This window comes from Podarcis pityusensis (genome assembly GCF_964106645.2).
Source record: "Podarcis pityusensis genome assembly, chromosome: 13".
NCBI lineage: Eukaryota > Metazoa > Chordata > Lepidosauria > Squamata > Lacertidae > Podarcis > Podarcis pityusensis.
The window spans coordinates 49,606,828-49,627,001 of record NC_138038.1 but is presented as its reverse complement, the minus strand read 5'-3'; the positions used below and the strand labels follow the sequence as shown (position 1 = coordinate 49,627,001).

The 20,174-nt window shown below is 46.7% G+C and overlaps 1 protein-coding gene across 1 annotated transcript; it reads right to left on the bottom strand.

Annotated features, from left to right (window-relative positions):
- Window positions 1-120: 120 nt before the first annotated feature.
- On the bottom strand, window positions 121-18,657 carry PSME1 (proteasome activator subunit 1). The gene is made up of 11 exons (XM_080979912.1): window positions 18,346-18,657; window positions 17,277-17,309; window positions 16,499-16,561; window positions 13,358-13,459; window positions 11,198-11,261; window positions 10,014-10,111; window positions 8,258-8,326; window positions 6,525-6,592; window positions 1,949-2,003; window positions 1,621-1,707; window positions 121-392 (listed from the first exon to the last, which is right to left on the bottom strand). The coding sequence occupies exons 1-11, from the start codon at window positions 18,529-18,531 to the stop codon at window positions 312-314; spliced, it is 906 nt and encodes a 301-aa protein (XP_080836038.1). The 5' UTR covers window positions 18,532-18,657; the 3' UTR covers window positions 121-311.
- Between the last annotated feature and the right edge of the window lie 1,517 nt (window positions 18,658-20,174).

The window sequence follows — 20,174 nt, the reverse complement described above, 5'->3', positions numbered from 1 at the left end:
CTTCTAGATACAGATCTGGATTTATTCCACCCCCTTGAGAGATCCTGCACTTGTAGGAGATGAAAAGTTGTTGCTGCATTTATTTAGTTTCATAACATAATAAATTTTAAAAAAAAACACTTGTCAAATTTAAAAACCTCTTTATTTTGAAAGTGAATGAAGCTGGTTGGCCGGAAGTTCCAGTTAACTGGATATCATTTAGAGCATTTAAATAACAACAACAAACTCAGAACAGCTTGTGTGAAATCAAGGCTGTTCTTGGTGAAAGGAGTTGTTTTCTTCTTCTTCCAGCCTGATCCTGGTGAGTTGGCTTAGTAGATCATTCCTTTGTTGTCATCGCGAGGCTTCTTAATCTTCTCATAGTTCTTCAGGGTGATGTCGTAGACCACAGCCTAGAAAGAAAGAGAGATATTTTGAAACCTAGTATTTGGGGGTGGGGGGCGAACAGCCTACTTCAGTCGCATGAGGCGCATAAAACTAAGGAGCAGCTACATGAAGCTGAGGAGGAGGTAGACATTTGAGCTCACCCACCCAAACACTCCTTCCCCGCTAGCACATTCTCTGGATCCAGGAAAGCAGGCACAACAGGAATTTGCTATACAGTGGACCCTCTGGATACAAATTAAATTCGTTTTGGGGGTCCATCCGCAACCCGAAAAGTCCATAGGCAGAGGCACTGCTTCTGCGCACGGCACAATTGAGCGCTTCTGCATACGCACCTGGCGAAACCCAGAACTATTCATTTCTGGGTTTCCCATGTTCGTAACCCGAAAGTTACGTATCCAGAGCGGTACATAACTAGAGGGTCCACTGTATTGCAATTCTGTGTTTGTAAATAAATCACTAGACTCAAATTACCATTAACTCCAAAGTTAGCCACTGCAAAACCTTAACACGGAGCAAACGGGAGCACAACTTCATCGGAGGTGCCGTTAACCTCTGGAACTCCGAGTCGCAGGATGCGCCTGTCTTTTTAAAGAAATGTCATTTGTGGTACAGTCCATGGGACGCAGGTGGCGCTGTGGGTTAAACCACAGAACCTGGGACTTGCCGATCAGAAGGTTGGCGGTTCGAATCCCTGCGACGGGGTGAGCTCCCGTTGCTCGGTCCCTGCTCCTGCCCACCTAGCAGTTCAAAAGCACGTCAAAGTGCAAGTAGATAAATAGGTACCCCTCCGGTGGCAAGGTAAACGGCGTTTCCATGCACTGCTCTGGTTCGCCAAAAGCGGCTTAGTCATGCTGGCCACAGGACCCAGAAGCTGTACGCTGGCTCCCTTGGCCAATAAAGCGAGATGAGCGCCGCAACCCCAGAGTCGGTCACGACTGGACCTAATGGTCAGTGGTCCCTTTACCTTTTTACCATGGGAGACAAGCACAAGGGGGCTGGAACTATTTGTGCTGAAGCCTGCCCAGACTTTTCGATGGAGACAGGTTACGTGGAGAGCAGGCTAGCTGGTGCCTACTCACCTAGCGTGAGTCAGCCTGTACAACGCAATGAATCGAGCGTTGCACATTCATGTTCCTGTGCATCATTGCTTTGCTTATTCCTTGGATACGGATGGCAAAAAGCCCAGCAGCAACACAGATGCTCCCCTCTGCCCCATAGCCCCCCATCACTCACGTAGATGTTTCTCAGCTCGTTGATCATGTATCGGATTTCAGCATATTCCGCCTCGTCGATTTCGTGCACGAGTTGGCGGTAGTCGCCCTGCGAGTGACAGAGGAGGGAAAGTCAGCGCGAGAGATTCAGAGAACATTCCCGAATACCAGTAGCGAGGGAGGGAAAGGGTGTTCTCGTGCTCAGGTCCTGCCCAAGGGTCTCCCGCAGGCTACTGTGAGGACACGAGGCTGGACTAGATGGGGCATTGGGCGGATCCCAACGGCCTCTTCCTACGTTACTTAACCCTTGAGCTGTTTCTGCCACATGACTAAAGCAGGAAGGAACTTACCACGTGTGGACTTTTGGCTGCCTTTGATACCGCGTCGCCCCGTTCAGAGTAATACCTGGGAAACAGAAAGAAGGCAGAGCTGGAATGAGTTGATACAGATCATGGGGTAAAACCACAGAGCCTAGGACTTGCGGATCAGAAGGTCAGTGGTTCGAATCCCTGCGACGGGATGAGCTCCTGTTGCTCGGTCCCTGCTCCTACCAACCTAGCAGTCAAAAGCACAACAGTGCAAGTAGATAAATAGGTACCGCTCCAGCGGGAAGGTAAACAGCGTTTCCGTGCGCTCCTCTGGTTCGCCAGTCATGCTGGCCACACGATCCTGAAGCTGTACGCCGGCTCCCTCGGCCAGTAAAGCGAGATGAGCGCCGCAACCCCAGAGTCGTCCGCAACTGGACCTAATGGTCAGGGGTCCCTTTACCTTTACCTATTGGGGGTCTGTAGCAGAGAAGAGACCCAAATACACACCCTTGACCTGTGTAATCCACCACACTTGTTGCTTGCAGTGCTGACCCAGGAGAGAACTGGATCTGGCCAGCGGCCCAAAACCTTATCCCCACCCTACCCCCGCTTGCTGTGGACTATGGGTGCTGCAGTTTCCAGCAACTATTCTTCAGAAGTATCTCATTTCCCACACAAGGTGGGATGGTTTGGGGGGTTTTTTTGCTCCAAAGATGCAGAAAAAGTCATCCCCTTTTGTTCGGCTGTTAACGGTGGCTTTCGATTCACCGACAGAAGTAAATTTCAATTTACTGCCTTATGAGTGCGGTAGGAAATCTCCACCCCAGAACTGACCAACTGCAAGAGAGGCCAAATTTCACAGGTCACCTTCCCTGCCCTGAAGCCCAGATCACTTTTCAGGTCTCCTTTAAGTCCTCCCCGTCCTGATCCTCAGGCCTTTCTAGGTCATATGCTATCAATCTCCCAAAATCGCAAGCTCAGGGCAACCTTGCCTCCTGAAGGCAAAACCACTGCTTTTCAATTTGCTATGCTAAATCGGCGGATGGAACGAAGAGAATTTGCAGAGAAAGGGTACACAAGGGAAATTCATCGTTCCCTTTTTAAAGGTAACAAAGAATGGCGGAGTGACAGGAATCAGGAGGACTTTTTTTGGGGGGGGTGAAAAAATTATACTTACTCGAAATTAACATGTACGTGACAAAAAAAAAACCCCCAACCCCCCAGGACAAGAAATGCAAATGGACTGACCAAAATCCCTCCCCCCCCCGACAACTTGGTGCAATTTTCCATCACAGCACCTTTTTCCAAAAACCAATGATCTGAAACACCTGTTTATACAACCTGTTTCCCTGTGGTGTTGACAGTGCACAGCTCCAGGTGTGTGTGAGAGGGAGGTGGCACCCGTGAAAAGGTTTGGAGGGAGGAGAGAAAGTTAGGGAGGGTGGTGGAAAGCCAAACAGGTGGGAACTTTCAATTAAACTTTTCAAATCGGCACGCTAGGGAGCACCGAAAGATTTCTGTTGCTTCTCGGGTCTCAAAAACGGGAAAAACCTCAATTTTGCATTGCAAGGATTGTCCGCAGCACTGTGACCTAGATTTTGAATTAACGAGTTCTGGGTGTGTTTGCACCCACGCTCTCCATCGTTTGTGCTCGCTCACACCCCTGCTGAGCAACCAACCAATTTAGGGCATCCATGCAAAGTCCACAGTGCGAGTTCTCGGCCGCTCCCACATTTACAGGCTGAGTTCACCTTTGCTTTCTCTGCCCAGCTGCCAGCAAGCTGCTCAGCTCCACAGCAATTAGCTGCATCCAATACACCCTACATTTAAATCACAATCTCTCGCCACCCCCCAACCACCAGACCTGGGAACTATAGTGTACCCCTCGGAGCACTACAATTCCCAGCAGCCTTAACAAACTGCAAACTAGGAGCAGGGCAGATGGCTCCCAATTCAGTCCTCAACATCTCCAGTTGAAAGGAACATCAGGAGACGGGAAAGGTCTCTGAGTAAGACCCCGGCGATCAGATGAAGGCGGCTTCATCTGAACATTTCGGACATTTTATACATAGGAAAGCAAGGACAGCGTTTTAGGGCCGGCAAGAGCAGCCAAGATGCTGCCTCGTTTTCCGGCAGGGCTTCCCCGTCTTCCGGGAGGGCAGGCAGAAATCCAACAGGTGAAGCTTTCCTCATCACAACACACACACACACACACACACAGAGTACCGTAAAATACTGTATTTTTTGCTCTATAAGACTCACTTTTTCCCTCCAAAAAAGTAAGGGGAAATGTGTGTGCGTCTTATGGAGCGAATGCAGGCTGCGCAGCTATTACAGAAGCCAGAACAGCAAGAGGGATTGCTGCTTTCACTGCGCAGCGATCCCTCTTGCTGTTCTGGCCTCTGGGATTCAGAATATTTTTTTTCTTGTTTTCCTCCTCCAAAAACTAGGTGCGTCTTATAGAGCGAAAAATACGGTAACTAGCAAAAGGATGGATTTTCGCCCTTTGTGAAGCCCTGTGTGTGAGATGGAAAGAGTTGCCTCCTCTTCTCCTCCCCACAAGCACCTCCTTAAGGACCGGCTGTTGCTTGGAGGACCTGATTCACCTGGGAGGGACCTGTGCAATCTTTGGATCTCGGGTCAGGGAGCTTAAGCTGCGTGGAAGAGGAATTAGTTTCTTCTGAAGCGCCGCTCCATTCATCAGATGGGGGAGGGAAGGAGGAAACCAACTTGCCTCAACTCAGCAGTAAAATGAGTTCCCCCAGCGAGCCTCTTTAGCTGGCCCAGGCAGCTGACCTGCGTGGCCTGTTTTCAATTGATAATCTTATTATTTATTACAATACGTTCAGAGGTTTTACTACAATCAAGCAGTATATAAATGCTGTTCAATAAGAACCTAATGAGGACCTGGCGGATCCATCAATTTATCCAATCCCCTTTTTAAGCCATCCATTTTGGCAGCCACCGTTGATTCTTGTGGGAGGGAGTTCCGCAGTTTAACTACATCCTGCATGAATAAGTCCTTTCTTTAATCTGCCCCCAAACTTCCAACACTCAGCTTGATTGGCTGTCCAAGATTTCTAGCCATATTGGGGAGGGGGATTTCCCCCTATCTACTTTTTGTATCCCATGCATAATCTTACAAGCCATGTCTTACATTTTGCTTAAACTTTAAAAGACCCCAAATGCTGCAACCTTTTCTCCTAGGGGAATCAATCTGTCCCCTTGCTGGTAATTAAGAACCAAATCAGTCCTTCTCAGGTCTAGGATGTGAGGGGAGTTTCAGCCTGAAACATATAGGAACTACAACATTCTATGGTCTTATGGTCTGTGTGTGTGGTTTTGGGAGCTGCACGGTCAGGGAAAATACAATGCCATCCAGGGCTGTAAAGACTGCGGAGAGAATAACTGGGTGCACTCTTCCCACCTTGGATCAAATCTATGCTTCCACGTGCCATAAGAAAGCTGCAGAGATAGCGCAGGATAGTGCGCACCCCGGAAATGATCTCTTTCAGCTTCTGCCTTCTGGAAGAAGGGACAGGGTTATAAAGACTAGGACTAGCCGCCCGAGAAACAGGTTCTATTCAAATGTGATTTTGGTTTTAAACGCAGTCTAAGGTAGTCTCTATGGGAGTATATTGTATTTAATTTTAGGGTATCACGAGTTTTTAGGGGGCTAACTAGGCTGGGATAGCAGGCGGCTTGGTTTTTGAATGTCTGGTGTAGATTTTTTCAATTTCGTTGTTCTGTATGGGACAATGACAATAAAGATTATCGTATCGTATCGTCTACCCTTGTTTTAAAAGCACTTTAAAAAAGCGTTAAGAATGTTCTGCAGCTGTGAATTTTGCGACCGTGTGGATGAAGGTACGTTGTATTCTTGCCTTCCTTGTCCTAGGCTACTGGCCAAGGCTGATGGAACTTGTAGTCCTAAACTTCAGACAAGCACCAGCAGCCCGTGTGGTGTTGTGGTTCGAGCAGGCTTCCTCAACCTCAGCCCTCCAGATGTTTTGAGACTACAATTCCCATCATCCCTGACCACTGGTCCTGCTAGCTAGGGATCATGGGAGTTGTAGGCCAAAAACATCTGGAGGGCCGAGGCTGAGGAAGCCTGGGTTAGAGTGTCTGACCAGGACCTGGGAGATCAGGGTTCGAATCCCCACTCAGCCATGAAGAAGAAGAAGAAGAAGAAGAGTTTGGATTTGATATCCCGCTTTATCACTACCCGAAGGAGTCTCAAAGCGGCTAACATTCTCCTTTCCCTTCCTCCCCCACAACAAACACTCTGTGAGGTGAGTGGGGCTGAGAGACTTCAGAGAAGTGTGACTGGCCCAAGGTCACCCAGCAGCTGCAGGTGGAGGAGCGGGGAAGCGAACCCGGTTCCCCAGATTACGAGTCCACCGCTCTTAACCACTACACCACACTGGCTCTCACGGGGTGAACTTGGGCCAGTCACAGCCTCTCAGTCTACCTTGCTGGGTTGTTGTGTGGATTGAGTGAGGAGCTCTTTGGAGAAAATTCACCGAATTTCCCTCTTCCTCAGTATTTCCCCCCCTTTTAAACCAAATATAGGGAAAAGGGGAAGTTGGAAGTGCTCTGCTTCCGATTTCAGACTCACTTGGCAATCTGAGTCTGGAAAGTTTCCAGCTTTGTCCGAGCCGAGGTCAGCAGTTCGTACACTTTTTCCTGGAAGAGGAGAGAAAGACGAGGGTTATAGCGCAGGAAGTTCCCAGTACGATGACAGGGTCCAAGGAAAAGGGAACGGGAAACATGGCGAGCAAGTCTTGGCTGAACAAGAATAATTTCTGGGCCCAAAACAGATTGACTGTCTACGTGACATCTCTGCTAGCAAAGGGACTCTTCTTAATCCCGGGTGTAGCTGCAGTTAAGCAGCAGAAGAAGAAGAGTTTGGATTTGATATCCCGCCTTTCACTCCCTTTAAGGAGTCTCAAAGCGGCTAACATTCTCCTTTCCCTTCCTCCCCCACAACAAACACTCTGTGGGGTGAGTGGGGCTGAGAGACTTCAGAGAAGTGTGACTGGCCCAAGGTCACCCAGCAGCTGCATGTGGAGGAGCGGGGAAGCGAACCCGGTTCCCCAGATTACAAGACTTCCACTCTTAACCACTACACCACACTGGCTAACGGACGAGGAGGGCAGTGCACTCTGCACATGCTCGGTGGCACACACCACCGCTTTCAGATTCTCCCACGGATCTCTTTGGGTACATGGTGCACCAAATGCCAGCTCTCTTGATAGTGCAGAAGATGAGTTGGATCATTTTTTTCCTATGAAGGAAAATCATTTGGGCGCTGTACCGCCTAGCAGGTAGAGTCAGAGCCAGTGGTGGGTAGAAGCAGAGCCGAAGGACGGCAGGGTCTCTTTCGCGCTCTCTCTTTTTCTGGACTTACGAATCAGGTGTGTCAAAAAGAGTCACATGGCTCAATGCAATCCAGAGCCCCAAATCCCTCCACTTCTCTGGTTTAGAGGAAACTTTGAATGAGTTTCCACCGAAATGAGGCTGCATTTTAACATTGTATTTTAATCTTGTTTTTTAAGCTGTATTTCAATCAATTGTTTTTATATTTGGTGTTAGCCGCCCTGAGCCTGGTCTTGGCTGGGGTATAAATAAAATTTATTATTATTATTATTATTAAATAATTTGGGGCGGCACTGCTGAGGTCTGCCACCAAAAACCCCATTCCATAGCTATACAGTGGTACCTCGGGTTACATACCCTTCAGGTTACATATCCTTCAGCTTACAGACTCCGCTAACCCAGAAATAGTGCTTCAGGTTAAGAACTTTGCTTCAGGATGAGAACAGAAATCGTGCTCCGGCAGTGCGGCAGCAGCAGGAGGCCCCATTAGCTAAAGTGGTGCTTCAGGTTAAGAACAGTTTCAGGTTAAGAACGGACCTCCGGAATGAATTAAGTACTTAACCTGAGGTACCACTGTACACCAGTGTATCTATACTAAAACTAAGACCTGGTCGCATAACACTGAGGAGTTGCGAGATGTGCTAGAAGTAACATCCCATTGGGCTGACAAAAGTCCGCTAGGCCACACAAACGTAAGAACATCCTGTTCTCACAGCAGCCAAACAGATTCCCGTTCTGTGAGACCCATAAGTGGGACCCAAAAACAAGAACGCTCTCCTCTTCTGCAGTTTCCAAAAACTGGTCTTCAGAAGAATCATCATAATTATATTATTGGTACCCTGGCAGTCTTCTCCTCCATGGACCTGTCTATTCCTGTTACAACACTGTCAACAAATACACACACACACACACACACACACACACAGAAAAGGTGTTCGGGGAGAGCTGGGAGACCTGTGGGCCAAAACTCACCTGGACAGCAACTCCGAAATTATTGCCGTCCTCAATGCGCGGGACCAGGAGTTGTAGCCACAGCGAGATCTGGGCAGAGAGGGAGGGAAGAGAGAATGAGACTCTCTTAATCTCTTTTTTTATATATATATACATTTTTATTAATTTTTTACCATATCAATTCCAGCAGTCATCTTATACAATGTTTTGGACTTCCGTCAACACCTTGATGATTTTTCGTTCTTTATCACTTATTCTGCGTTTTTAATTTCTATATTGCATTTAATAACTGGTCATTCTTTTCATAGTCTTTCTTGTAATATTTCAGATAATCCACCTTACAAAACTTCTGGCAGACCTACTAGCGTAGCCTGTTCAACACAGCTACTTTTCAAATAGTTCATATATTTACCCCAGTCCTCTAAGAATCTCTGATCCCGCAGGTTTCGAATCCTTCCTTGTTAATTTATCTAATTCTGCATAGTCCAGAGACTCTTAATTATTATTATTATTATTATTATTATTATTATTATTATTATTTTAATAATTAAGGTTTAAGGTGTTGCTTTTGACCTTTAAAGCCCTTCACGGCCTAGAACCCTCGTACCTACAGGTCCGCCTTTCCCGGTATGCCCCACGGAGAGCCTCAAGGTCCATATATAGCAACACCCTAGAGGTCCGGGGCCCTAAGGAAGTTAGATTAGCCTCAACCAGAAGCAGGGCCTTTTCAACACTGGCCCCGGCCTGGTGGAACGCTCCGCCTCATGAGACCAGGGCCCTGCAGGATCTGATTTCTTTCCGCAGGGCCTGTAAGACAGAGTTGTTCCGCCCGGCCTTTGGCTTGGAGCCAATTTGATTCCCTCCCCCTCTTCCTTTTTTTCTTTTTCCTTTCTCCTCCTGTGATGAGGCTGCATTTTAATATTTTAATGTTCCAATATTTTAATTGTTGTATTTTAATCTTGTTTTTAAGTTGTATTCATTCAACTTGTTTTTATTATTGCTTGTTAGCCGCCCTGAGCCCGGCCTTGGCTGGGGAGGGCGGGGTATAAATAAAAATTATTATTATTATTGTTATTATTATTATGTACTGAAGTTCTCACCCTGGGCCAGCAGGGGGATACTGTAAATAGTTCAGGTCCACATATGCAAATAAGGGATCGAAAGTGACATTCAGTGATTGGATAGTTACAGAAAATGGTTACTGTTGCGTTCTAGTGGAGCTCTATATAAGATAAGATAGATATACCGTATTTTTCGCTCTATAAGACGCACCAGACCACAAGACGCACCTAGTTTTTGGAGGAGGAAAACAAGAAAAAAATATTCTGAATCTCAGAAGCCAGAACAGCAAGAGGGATCGCTGCGCAGTGAAAGCAGCAATCCCTCTTGCTGTTCTGGCTTCTGGGATAGCTGCGCAGCCTGCATTCGCTCCATAAGACGCACACACATTTCCCCTTACTTTTTAGGAGGGAAAAAGTGAGTCTTATAGAGCAAAAAATACGGTATATATATATAAGATATAAGATAAGATATCCTTCTCTGATAAGAAGGGTGGCTGAACCCTTCAGTTCAGTTCTGTTCTGGCCTGTGAATAAACAAGAGCTGTTTGAAGAATCACTGTGTTGTCTGATATGTTCACCCACAACTTAACAATTATTATTATTATTATTATTATTAGGCTGGATGACCCTTGGGGTCCCTTCCAACACTAAGCAGGGCGCTAGGTCTGGTTGTGCAAAGGGGCGGGCACGAGACCCGTTTCCTCCGGACCCCTCACCAAGTTCAGCGTCTCCTTCGTGCCCTGGATTTCGGGCTTCACGCGGTTCAGCAGGGCGGTGATCTTCTCGTTGTGGCAAACTGGACCGCAGGGGGGCGCTGGGGAGAAGAAGGAAGAGGAGGAGAACGTCAGAGGCGTCACACCCTCAAGGTGGCGCTTGGCACATATGCCAACGGCCGCCAGCTTAGAAGAGAGGAAAGCATGCAAAGGCGGCCTCCTTTCTCAAGCAGTAGTAGAAGAGGCATTTCCCCTTGTGTAAAAAAGAAATGGGGTGTGTGGAGCTCTTCTAAGATGGCTGCCAGCCATGAGTAATTGCATTTATTTATTTTTTAAATAACCTCGATTAAATGGGACTGGGGGCAGGCCTACTCAGCTGGTAACTGTGGCTTGTGGCCAACCAAGTTCTCCATTGAAGTGAATGAAGCTATGTCAGACAAGCCCATTCATTTCAATGGGTTGACTTGGATACAATCCAGACATCTTTCCTTAGGCTCATCTATCTTTCTTTTTTATTATTATTCTTTATTGATTAAAAATTTACACATCTATACAAACATTATGTGCTATCCCTTTACATGAAGAAAAAGAAAATAGTAAATAGAAATATTTAGTAAATAGAATAGATAGTAAATAGGTAGTAAATAAAATAGGTAGTAAATAGAAATTTTATAAAGTAATTTAAAAAAAGGAAAAGGGAAAAAATAAAGAAATAACAAAGCTACAAAATAAAAAAAGAAGAAAAGACAAGATAACATTATTTACACAACAAAAGTGTTCATTCTTCCCATCCTTCTCATTATACTGTATTATAAACATTCTTTTTTATCCTTAGCCTTCATCTTTCAACGGAGGCCTATTGTCCAAGGCCACCGCCTCTGTTTGATAAAATAGCAAATTTAATGAAGAAAATAAATTCAAAAACATTTCCCTCAGAGAGTTGCTATTTCCCAGAGTTCCCTGGGAAGGTGGGTTGACCGTGAAACTACAGTTCCCAGAATCCTTTGCGGCTGTTCAAAGTGGGGCGACACTGCTTTAAACGCACAGTGCGGACAGGGCCTGGCTAGTAAAACAGCGCAGAATGCAGCCCGCTGGGACAATTCAAGGTGGGACACCTCTCGCTCCCCATTTCCACGGAAAGGCTTCAAAATGTCTCCCTGCCAGACGTCACAGGGAATCCTGCGTACCTTTATCCTCGTCCTCCGATTTTTTCGAGTCCTTCTCTTCCTTTTTGGAATCCTTCTCTTCTTTCTATGCGGGAATAAAGGAATGCGATCACAAAATGCACAAGGGGAAGGCAGAAAAAGAGCCACCCACCAGTACGCAAAGCGTTGGAAGGGATCCCGAGGGTCATCCAGTCCAACCCCCTGCGACGGAGAAATCATTTGTCCGACACGGGATTCGAACCCGTGACCCCGAAGTTAAGAGACTCGCGCTGCACCAACTGAGCTACCCCAGCATAAAGGGGTGACTTTTTACAGCCTGAAGGCTACATTCCCTTGCAGGAAACGCCAGAGGTTGCAGGTTGACATGTTAAGAGCTGTACCAAACTGTCATGGCTCCCCCCAAAGAATTCTGGGAGTTGTAGTCTGCTAACAGTGCTGAGAGCTGTTAGAAGACACGCACCCCATTCCCCTGACAGAACTACAATTCCCAGAGTTCCTTGTGAAGAGCGACGGACTGGGAATTGCAGCTGTGCGTGGGAAACAGGAGTCGCTCAGCACCCTTAACAAACTACAACTCCCAGAATGCTTTGGGGGAAGCCATGGCTGTGATACCACAGCGCATGGTGCGAATGTGGCCACAGAAACTGAACTTCCTCCTTCTTTTTAGCAACCGATCAGAGAGAAAATGTCCTTCTCCAGCCCATCACAGGTTGCGGAATCCGAACCCATCACCTGCCAGTCCACAACTGTTTCCCTGTCGCCTGAGAGTTTACTGATTTCCTTGGGCAGAAGAAGGAAAAGGGAAAAGGAAATATATTCCTCTCTCTCTCAAGAACACGTCCCAACTGTAATGTTTGATGTATTACAGTATTTTAATATTTTGTTGGAAGCCGCCCAGAGTGGCTGGGGAAGCCCAGCCAGATGGGTGGGGTATAAATAATAAATTATTATTATTATAAATTATTATAACTTCCCTTCGGATCGCCTGAACAGAGAACGACAGAGTTGGCAGAAGCAGAAAAATCTTAATTTAAGCCCAGCAACAAAAGGCATCTCACTAACACACACTAGAAGACACCCAAAGAAACGTAATTACAGGGATGTTTTTTTCTAACTAGAGATTATGCTCTTCGTGACAAAAGGAATGGGGAAGGCAGAGATATAAATACCCCCACAGCCCCTGGGGCAGGGAGGACTAAATTCAAAGCACTGTTTAGCAAGGAAGGAAGGAATTGCAGCTGTTAAGATCAGATCCTTCCAGTGCTCCGGGCAAGAGAGGAAGGTACGAATTAAAGGAGAGGCGTAATATTGAGGTCACCCACCCACAACCGTCCTCTCAACTGGGATAGTCCAGTTGCGCAAAAAAATAAAATATAATCTGGATGTGGGAAACTAGGGCGAAAAGTGGCGCCACCTCTGGAGATGAAGGATGGAGGTTGATCAGCCTCACAAGATTGTTGTGAGAGCAGGAAAAACGGAGGCAGGGAGGCGAAGGTTTGAGACACGTAGGTTTTGAACGCAGTAAAAATACTGCACACGGAAAGAGCTTCCATGTAGGACCAGAAATGGGGGGAATCTGCGATTTGCCGGGATCTGATCTGTTGCTGCCCCACAATTTCAAGGTCCAGACCCCCAACCCAAATCATAGCTGTCAACTTACAGATTTGAAAATAAGGGCCAGCAGCCTCAAAAATAAGGGATCAGCAGCCAAAATAAGGGATTTTGCGGGCACAGGTATGTTCAACTTCTGAGCCCCTCCGAGCCAAAGGCAGAAAGCCCAGCCAGCAGCCAAAGGAAGCCTCAAGCAGTGGTTCGCACAGCGCAGCAACCCGGCAAAGGGGATGCAGCAAGGAAAACCGCCGTCACCTCTCCGCTGGGAAGCGCTGAGCAAAGGCGAGTCCCCAGGCAACGCGGCCAATTTGATCGGCACAAGGCATGCAAGCTCCACCCCCCCAGTCGTTCTGAGACTCCTTATTGGGTGAGCAACGCAGCCAAGCAACACAGTGGGAGCCTCCCTCCTCCCTGGCCGGCAGGGAGAGGAGCTGCTTCCTTTGAAACCCGGGAAATTTAAGGGACATCATCAGTAAGGGACAGCAGCGGGACACGGCGCTGGGATAAGGGACTTTCCCGCCAAATAAGGGACGGTTGACAGATATGACCCAAATCCCCTGCCCCACTCACCTCCCGCTGCTTGCGACGCTCTTCGTCCTTTTTGGGGTCAGGGATAGGGATGTCCAACTCGACGCGGAGGGAAATCAGGTCCGAGACGTTCAGTTCGGGGGACTGGGGGGGGGGGGAGAGAGAGATGAAGAAACAGGCTTTGCAATTCCCCACTTCTCGTTGCTGCCCCCAACATCCGAGTCTTGGAGCGGGGTGTTTCTTACATATTACTATTTATTCTTATTCTTATTCTTATTATTTAATTTTTATTGATTTTAACATATAAATTATAAAATGTACCACAAAACCTATCACTTGTACAATCTTTTTGGACTTCCATCAGCACCTCTGATGATCCACCGTTTTAACCACTTCTTATGCATTTCTTAACTTTATATTGCCTTTACATCTCTTAACAAATCATCCTCCCCCATCTCCATTTTTGCAATACTTCCAATAATACTCCTCACAAAACTTCTTGCAAACCTACAAACGTCGTCTGATCTTCACAAATACTTTCCAAATAGTCCGTAAATTTACTCCAGTCTTCCGTGAATTTCTGGTCCCGCCGGTTTAGAATCCTTCCTGTTAGTTTATCTAGTTCTGCATAGAACTATGCAAAATTATTATTATTATTATTATTATTACTATTACTATTATTATTATTTCAGTTGATGAATAAAAAGATCTTGCTTTTTACGTTTCGCATTTTATCTCGTCTGGCCGGTTTGAGACTTTTTTCTTCTGTACGTGACCGATAAGTGCAAATCATTAATAACAATAATAATTCAATTTATTAGTCGCTTGGCATAGGAACGTAATATAAGAGCCTGCAGGGTCAGGCCAACGGCTCATCTAAGTCCAGCATCCTGTTCTCACAGTGGCAACCAGAGGCCTGTGGGAAACCTGCAAGCAGGATTTGAACTCAAGAGCCCCCTCTCTTCCTCTGGTTTCCGGCAACTGGTATTCAGAAGGATTGCTGCCTCTGTCTGAGGAGGCAGAGAATAGCCATCATAGCCAGAAGCCGCTGACAGCCCTCTGTTCCTCCATGAATTTTCCCAATCCTCTTTTAAAGCCATCTAAGTTGGTGGCCAACTCTGCATCTTGTGGCAGGGAGTTCCATAGATTATGACCTGCATGAAGGTTTTATCTGACCTTAATTTCCCAACTTTCAGTTTCACTGGATGTCTATGAGTTCTGGTGTTCTGAGAGAAGGGGGGGGGGATCTTTTCTGCACCCACTTTCTTAATTCCATGCATGATTTTACAATTTTCTAGCATGTCGCCTCTTCCTTTGATTTCCTTTAACCTAAAAAGTCCCCAAATTCTGCGACCTTTCCTCGCAGGGAAGTCCCTTTCCGAACCTTGCTACACAGAGAGGTCTCCAAGCGACTTTTTAAGAAAACAAAGCCTCACAAATAAAAGGAAGGGGGGACATTATATACTGTATTTTCCCGTGTATAAGACTAGGTTTCCCCCCCTAAAAAATAATGTCCAAAATTTGGGGGCGTCTTATACACGGCTAGATCTCCTCCCCCATTTTCTTAAGTTGGAGTTGCCCAAAATATGGGGTGTCTTATACATGGGGGGCCTGTTATAGACAGAAAAATACGGTGATTTAATAGAATTCATAAGGAATCCTCAGACAGAACCCCAAGGGAAAAACAGCTGTGAAATCAAGGAGTCAACAGCAAGCCATCATCACCAAATATCTGGAAAAACAGGTCAGGCGTCAGAAGCAAGATAAGGAAAGAGCAAGGCAACGTTCTACATATTATTATTTAATATTATTTATTTGATTTCCACGCCACTTTTCCTGCCAAACAGAAGGCAAATAGGAAGCTTAATTGTTTGGGATCTGGTTTAACCTGCTACCGTTTCTAATTGACCCCCAGTTCACCCAAAATCATCCGAGCTACGCAGCTTGAACCTGCAGTTCACACAGGGAGGCCATTTTCCCGGTCTTCTCTCGCATGCTCCTTCCTTCATGAGGGCTAGTAGCCCAATCCTATGTGGGTCAACCAAGAAATCAAGTCCTAATGAGTTCCGCAGGACCTCCTCCCAGGAAAAGTGTGATAGGAATTTTATGGTCTTAGATATATGGCAATGTTCATAAGTGTACCAACCAAGCACATACATAGATCAGCACAGGAAGGCCGACCTGGAACCATTTTGATTCCTAAACTGAGCAAATGTTTTCTCTGCAAGGTCAAAGTGGGAAACCTCCCCATTGTCTCTTTCCTCACAAATCCTGTCTTAAGGGTACATTTAAGATATGAGTAGGGTGTGAGCCTGTGACCTGGCCCAGGAACTAAGTATTTATCATTACAAAAGACTGGCCAGGCAATCCAATCAAGTGACTATTAACAGGTAACCTGGCAGACAGGAGATAAACAACGACAGGAGAAAAACAATATTCAATTTTCTGTTTTAGACCGCCTTTTCTGTGATGTAGGTGTGATGTATCTGAGGGGTGGTCTTAGGTTACACCCCTTCTGTGATGTATGTATGATGTTTCTGGGGGTGGTCTTGATCTACAGGGTGGCAATTTCAAAAGTCTTTATAAGGCCTTGCGCGCCATTTTTCAGGGTCCCTCCTCCTCTCCTGCAGGTGAGGGGAGCACCCTGTTGCAACAGATCAATAAAGACCAAGCTTACTAGCTGCTTTGCTTCTCAATATTCTCTGGTTGGCCTCTGTTATTTTCTCCTACCGATAGGGAACCCACGTAAGGACTCTATATGGGCTCTTGGATACCCCATAAGGGAAAAGGGCAATTTTTGTTTACAACAAAAGCATGTCTAGAATTGCAACCTGGAGTCCATTTAAGCCCCGCCTTTCAGTAGCAAGCATTCCTCCGTTCAAAATATTAGTTGTGATCCCTTCATAAAATTGTAGAACACCATTCTGATTTTTTTCTTGTCTTCCCTCACATTGTTCCAATCAAAGCCCTTTAGATTTCAGAACTGTTAACTCTGTAGTGTCCCAAATCCCATTTGGTTCTCCCAAATCTTGGGGGGAAATCTCAGCTGATCATTTTGCGACAATTCCCTTCGGCTCCAGCAATTTCCTATTTTTCTTTTAAATGCCGGCTGCAGAAAACCATTTGCAACCCCCCCCCCCCCCCCCGCTGCCTGCATTCCAAAACCCGCAAGGAAGTTTTTACCTTGAGAAAATTACTGAGCTCCACAATCTTTTCTGGGAAGCGTCTGGCAACAAGTTCTTCAGCCTTGGGGAAGATAGAAGTTGTGGGGGAGTGAGAAAAAGGCCTTAGACAAGAGAAATATCGGAGGACAAAAGGAATGAAAACTCTGGCAGATTAAAAGAGAAGGGGGGAGGGAAACAGATGCACATTCGCACAACCGTCCAAAATAAAATAAAATAAAATGCAAAGTCACAGGAAGCAGCTCCACTCTGTGGAGGCCTAAAATCTTAGCAGCAAAGCTTATATCCGGTATTATGGTGGCTAATCTCTGCTTACTCAAAAGGAACTAGAATCTTGTGCAGTTTTGTGGCAAAATCCAAAGCAGATACGTTCGGATATCGAAACGTACCAAAGATGGTTTTAGCTCCTTCTTCTGCTTTAATTCTATGTTAAACCACAGAAAATCAATTTTAAATATTTTTTAAAAAATGGAATGTAAAATGAAAGTTATGGCAGCGGGGCTCAGAACTTGCCTAGGGGTTACACACTTTGAAACGGGAATGTGGCCCCCAAAATCCCAAGCGTGTGGGAATTGCACTCTGCACGTGCTCAGTGGTTACTCTAGGGGTTCAACCATGTCAGCAGAGAGGTAGGCTCTGGGACAGAGATCCAGTTTGGTTTAGCCTTCCCTATCCCCCTTCCTAAAGGAATAAGCTTTGGGGGTGCCTCTGTAGTAAAAGCCACAGGGGTTTTGGGGTGCTGGGGGGGATAGTAAAGAAAAAAAGAGAGAGCCTCTTACCTGGGTACACAGCTCCTTCTTGAAGGAGTTCACCTGCACAGTGGAAAAAGAGAAAAAAATGAAACTATGGATCGAAAAAATGCACAGAGTCAGGACAATGGCCAGACGCGTCTGGGCCCCACGCCAGGCCCTCTGGGGCAGCCATCACCTGATCTCGCTGCGCACCTGTTGGCCTCACCGCTTGGTCTACCGCCTGACGAGGCAGAAAACAGGGTGCTGGGGAAATTTAAGGACTATTTGAATAAATATTGTAATATAAAAAATTAGAAATTACTTGAAAGAAACAAACAGGCCTAGGATTAAACTAAGTTATAATTAAATAAATGGGCTTTAGAATGTTCAGAAAAGTGACCAAGATGGACTATAACTGGAAATTGTTTTGGTTCAATAATGATATTGGAAAGCTGTTACTTTTAATTACAAGGAAACTCAGAAGGGAGGGATTCGAGGAAGTCAACCGAGATGTTTACAAGGTTGGATTTGTGAAGAATTAAGTTTGTTGTTATTGTTTATCTGTTTATTGTTCCCTTTTTTCTGTTTTTGTGTACCATTTTGCTTTGTGGTTTGTGTTATCATTGTGGAAAATCTAATAAAAAAATTATTAAAAAAGGGGGGGGAAAACAGGGTGCCGGTTCCCACACAGGTGCCAAGCACCCCCCCCCCATCCAGACCAACCCACCTTTACCCCTTCCTCCAAAGCTGCCGTCCTGTCTGTTGTTCAGGGACAGGACTCAAACGTCCTTCCCAATTCGGATTTTAAGTACCCCCAAATCTCTCCCCCTGCGCTCCCCATTCCAGGCAACCCCCCTAGAGCCCCCCCCCCGTCTCCATTAGACAGGGTAAAGGTGCCTTTGCCTAAGATGGGCAGGTTAGAAACCCCAACAAAGAACTTTCTTCCTTCCCAGGCTTCCCCCGCAAAAAAGCGAAAGTGAGGGGGACACCTGTTGGATTTCCGCCTGCCGCGTTCTGAAAAGCGACAGGAGGCAGATTCTGCCTCTGCTCTTGTAGTCTCCCCTTAAAAAAACCACACCCCTAAAACTGAGACCCCCACAAACACACCAGACTTTACCTTCGCCTCGCACTCCGGGGAAACCTCCAAAGTCGCCATGGCGTCGGGTTCAGGCTGCGCAAAACCAGAGTGGCGAGTGGCGGCTTTTGGGGTTGCAACAGGGAAGGGCCGAACCCCAAAAAAACCCGGGAGGCGAAGTTGCAAAGTGGCGCGGGAGGCTGGGAGCGGCCGGGGCAAGTCATGCATCAAAGCGAAAATGAAAGGGAAGGGGAGGAGAAGAGAAATGGGGAGATGCAACCCGCGCGGAGGAGGAGGAGGAGGCAGGGACTTCCCACTGCGGGAAGGGGAGGCGCGGGAGGGACCGCCAGGCAGCCATTCAACAGGGGCAGCTTCTCCTCCTGCCTGTTGCATCTCCGTCCGGGGTTCAAAGAAACTCAGCCGGCAGCAAGGCTCGTTTTGGGGAAAGCCACCCAGATGGGCGGGGTATAAATAGTAATATTATTATTATATTATTATTATTGGACGGGGAGAGCATCAGCTGCGCAATGCAGGCGGACCCCTGAAGTTCAGTCGTCAATTGAAATCCTGAGATGCTGCCAGCCAGTGCAGGCAATGCTTGCTGGGCTAATATACATATATTTAATGCAATGTCTTAAAAGGGGGTGAGGGTGGGGCGCAGAACTTGCCTAGAGGTTGCACTTTGAAACGGAAAGGTACCCCCCCCCCCAAATCCTGTGTAAGAATGCCAGCAGGGAATATTTTTTACTCTTTTTTAAAAATGACTTTTTCATATACCTACACCCCCCCCCCAGGAGTTCAGGGCAGCAAACATGGTTCTTCGGTCTCCTGCTTTCATTTGATCCTCACTGCAGCCCTGTGAGGTAGGTTAGCCCGAGAGAGGAGGACTGGAAGGTGGGGGGTTTGAGTCCGTTTCTCCGGCCCTTTGGCACAGCCCGATCCGACCACTAGCCCACACTGCCTCCCGAGGATAGGGCTCCCCCTTGCTTCTATGCGGCACGCACCAATTTCTGCAGCTGTCTAATGCGCCTCAAACTTTGTGGAGTTTTCCAGTTATGTTGCTTTTCAAAATGAGAGGTTGTGGAGTGTTTGTCCCGCTTTCATGAAGTTTAGGGGGGTTTTCTGCACCCCCTGATCCTCACAATCTCTCTCTGGAGCATTTTAGGCCTGGAGGAGGAGGAGGAGGAGGAGATGTCCTGCCCATCTGACAGGGAGTATAATTTCTGACTCAAGATAATCCAACCGGCCAAGGAAGGGAAAACAAACAAGCCATTTTAAAATATAGAATTATTATAATTATTTTGGTGGTGGTATGGGACCTGTCTTTCCCCCTCTGCTTGTGAATGAGCATCAGCCATCTTAAAATTGCCACACTGGGGCCTTCCACCTTCGGCCAGTCTCTTTTCCCCGGCTGGAGAGAGAGCGGGCTTGATTTCTGATAAACAACACAGCTGTCTTGAACCAGCAGGGACTGTGCTTTTGGGGCTGGCTGTGGAACATTAGCCACCAACATTAAAACAATGTATATCACAGGCTGGTTTTTAAATAAAAAAATTAAAGCCCAATTATGCTAACTTAACATCCTGGTACACCGAGTTCCACAGGCTGTGTGTGCATTGTGTGAAATTGGTACAACTTGGCCAAGTCAGCTTTTAAGACACGTCTACATGCAGACTCTTAGCAGGTTGACGTGGTTTTCCGAGCGCATCGCTCTGGGTCTGGCATTTCCACCATTTATTAAAATGGTGAAAGTCTGGCTCACTGGGAAGCAAATGGGACTCTGTATGTGCTCAGAAACTACTCGATCATATACACTGTGCAGCGGAAACACTGGAAATGGAGGGCTGACAGGGATCTAGTCCTCAGTGAGG

What these genes read in the sequence shown, in the direction of transcription:
- PSME1 (XM_080979912.1), bottom strand. Translation starts at nt 18,531, where the DNA reads ATGCATGACTTGCCCCGGCCGCTCCCAGCCTCCCGCGCCACTTTGCAA. An exon ending in AGCGTCGCAAGCAGCGGGAG is followed by an intron (nt 11,262 to 13,357) that starts GTGAGTGGGGCA and finishes ATTCCCGCATAG; the next exon opens with AAAGAAGAGAAGGATTCCAA. An exon ending in CGAAGGAGACGCTGAACTTG is followed by an intron (nt 8,327 to 10,013) that starts GTGAGGGGTCCG and finishes CTCTCTGCCCAG; the next exon opens with ATCTCGCTGTGGCTACAACT.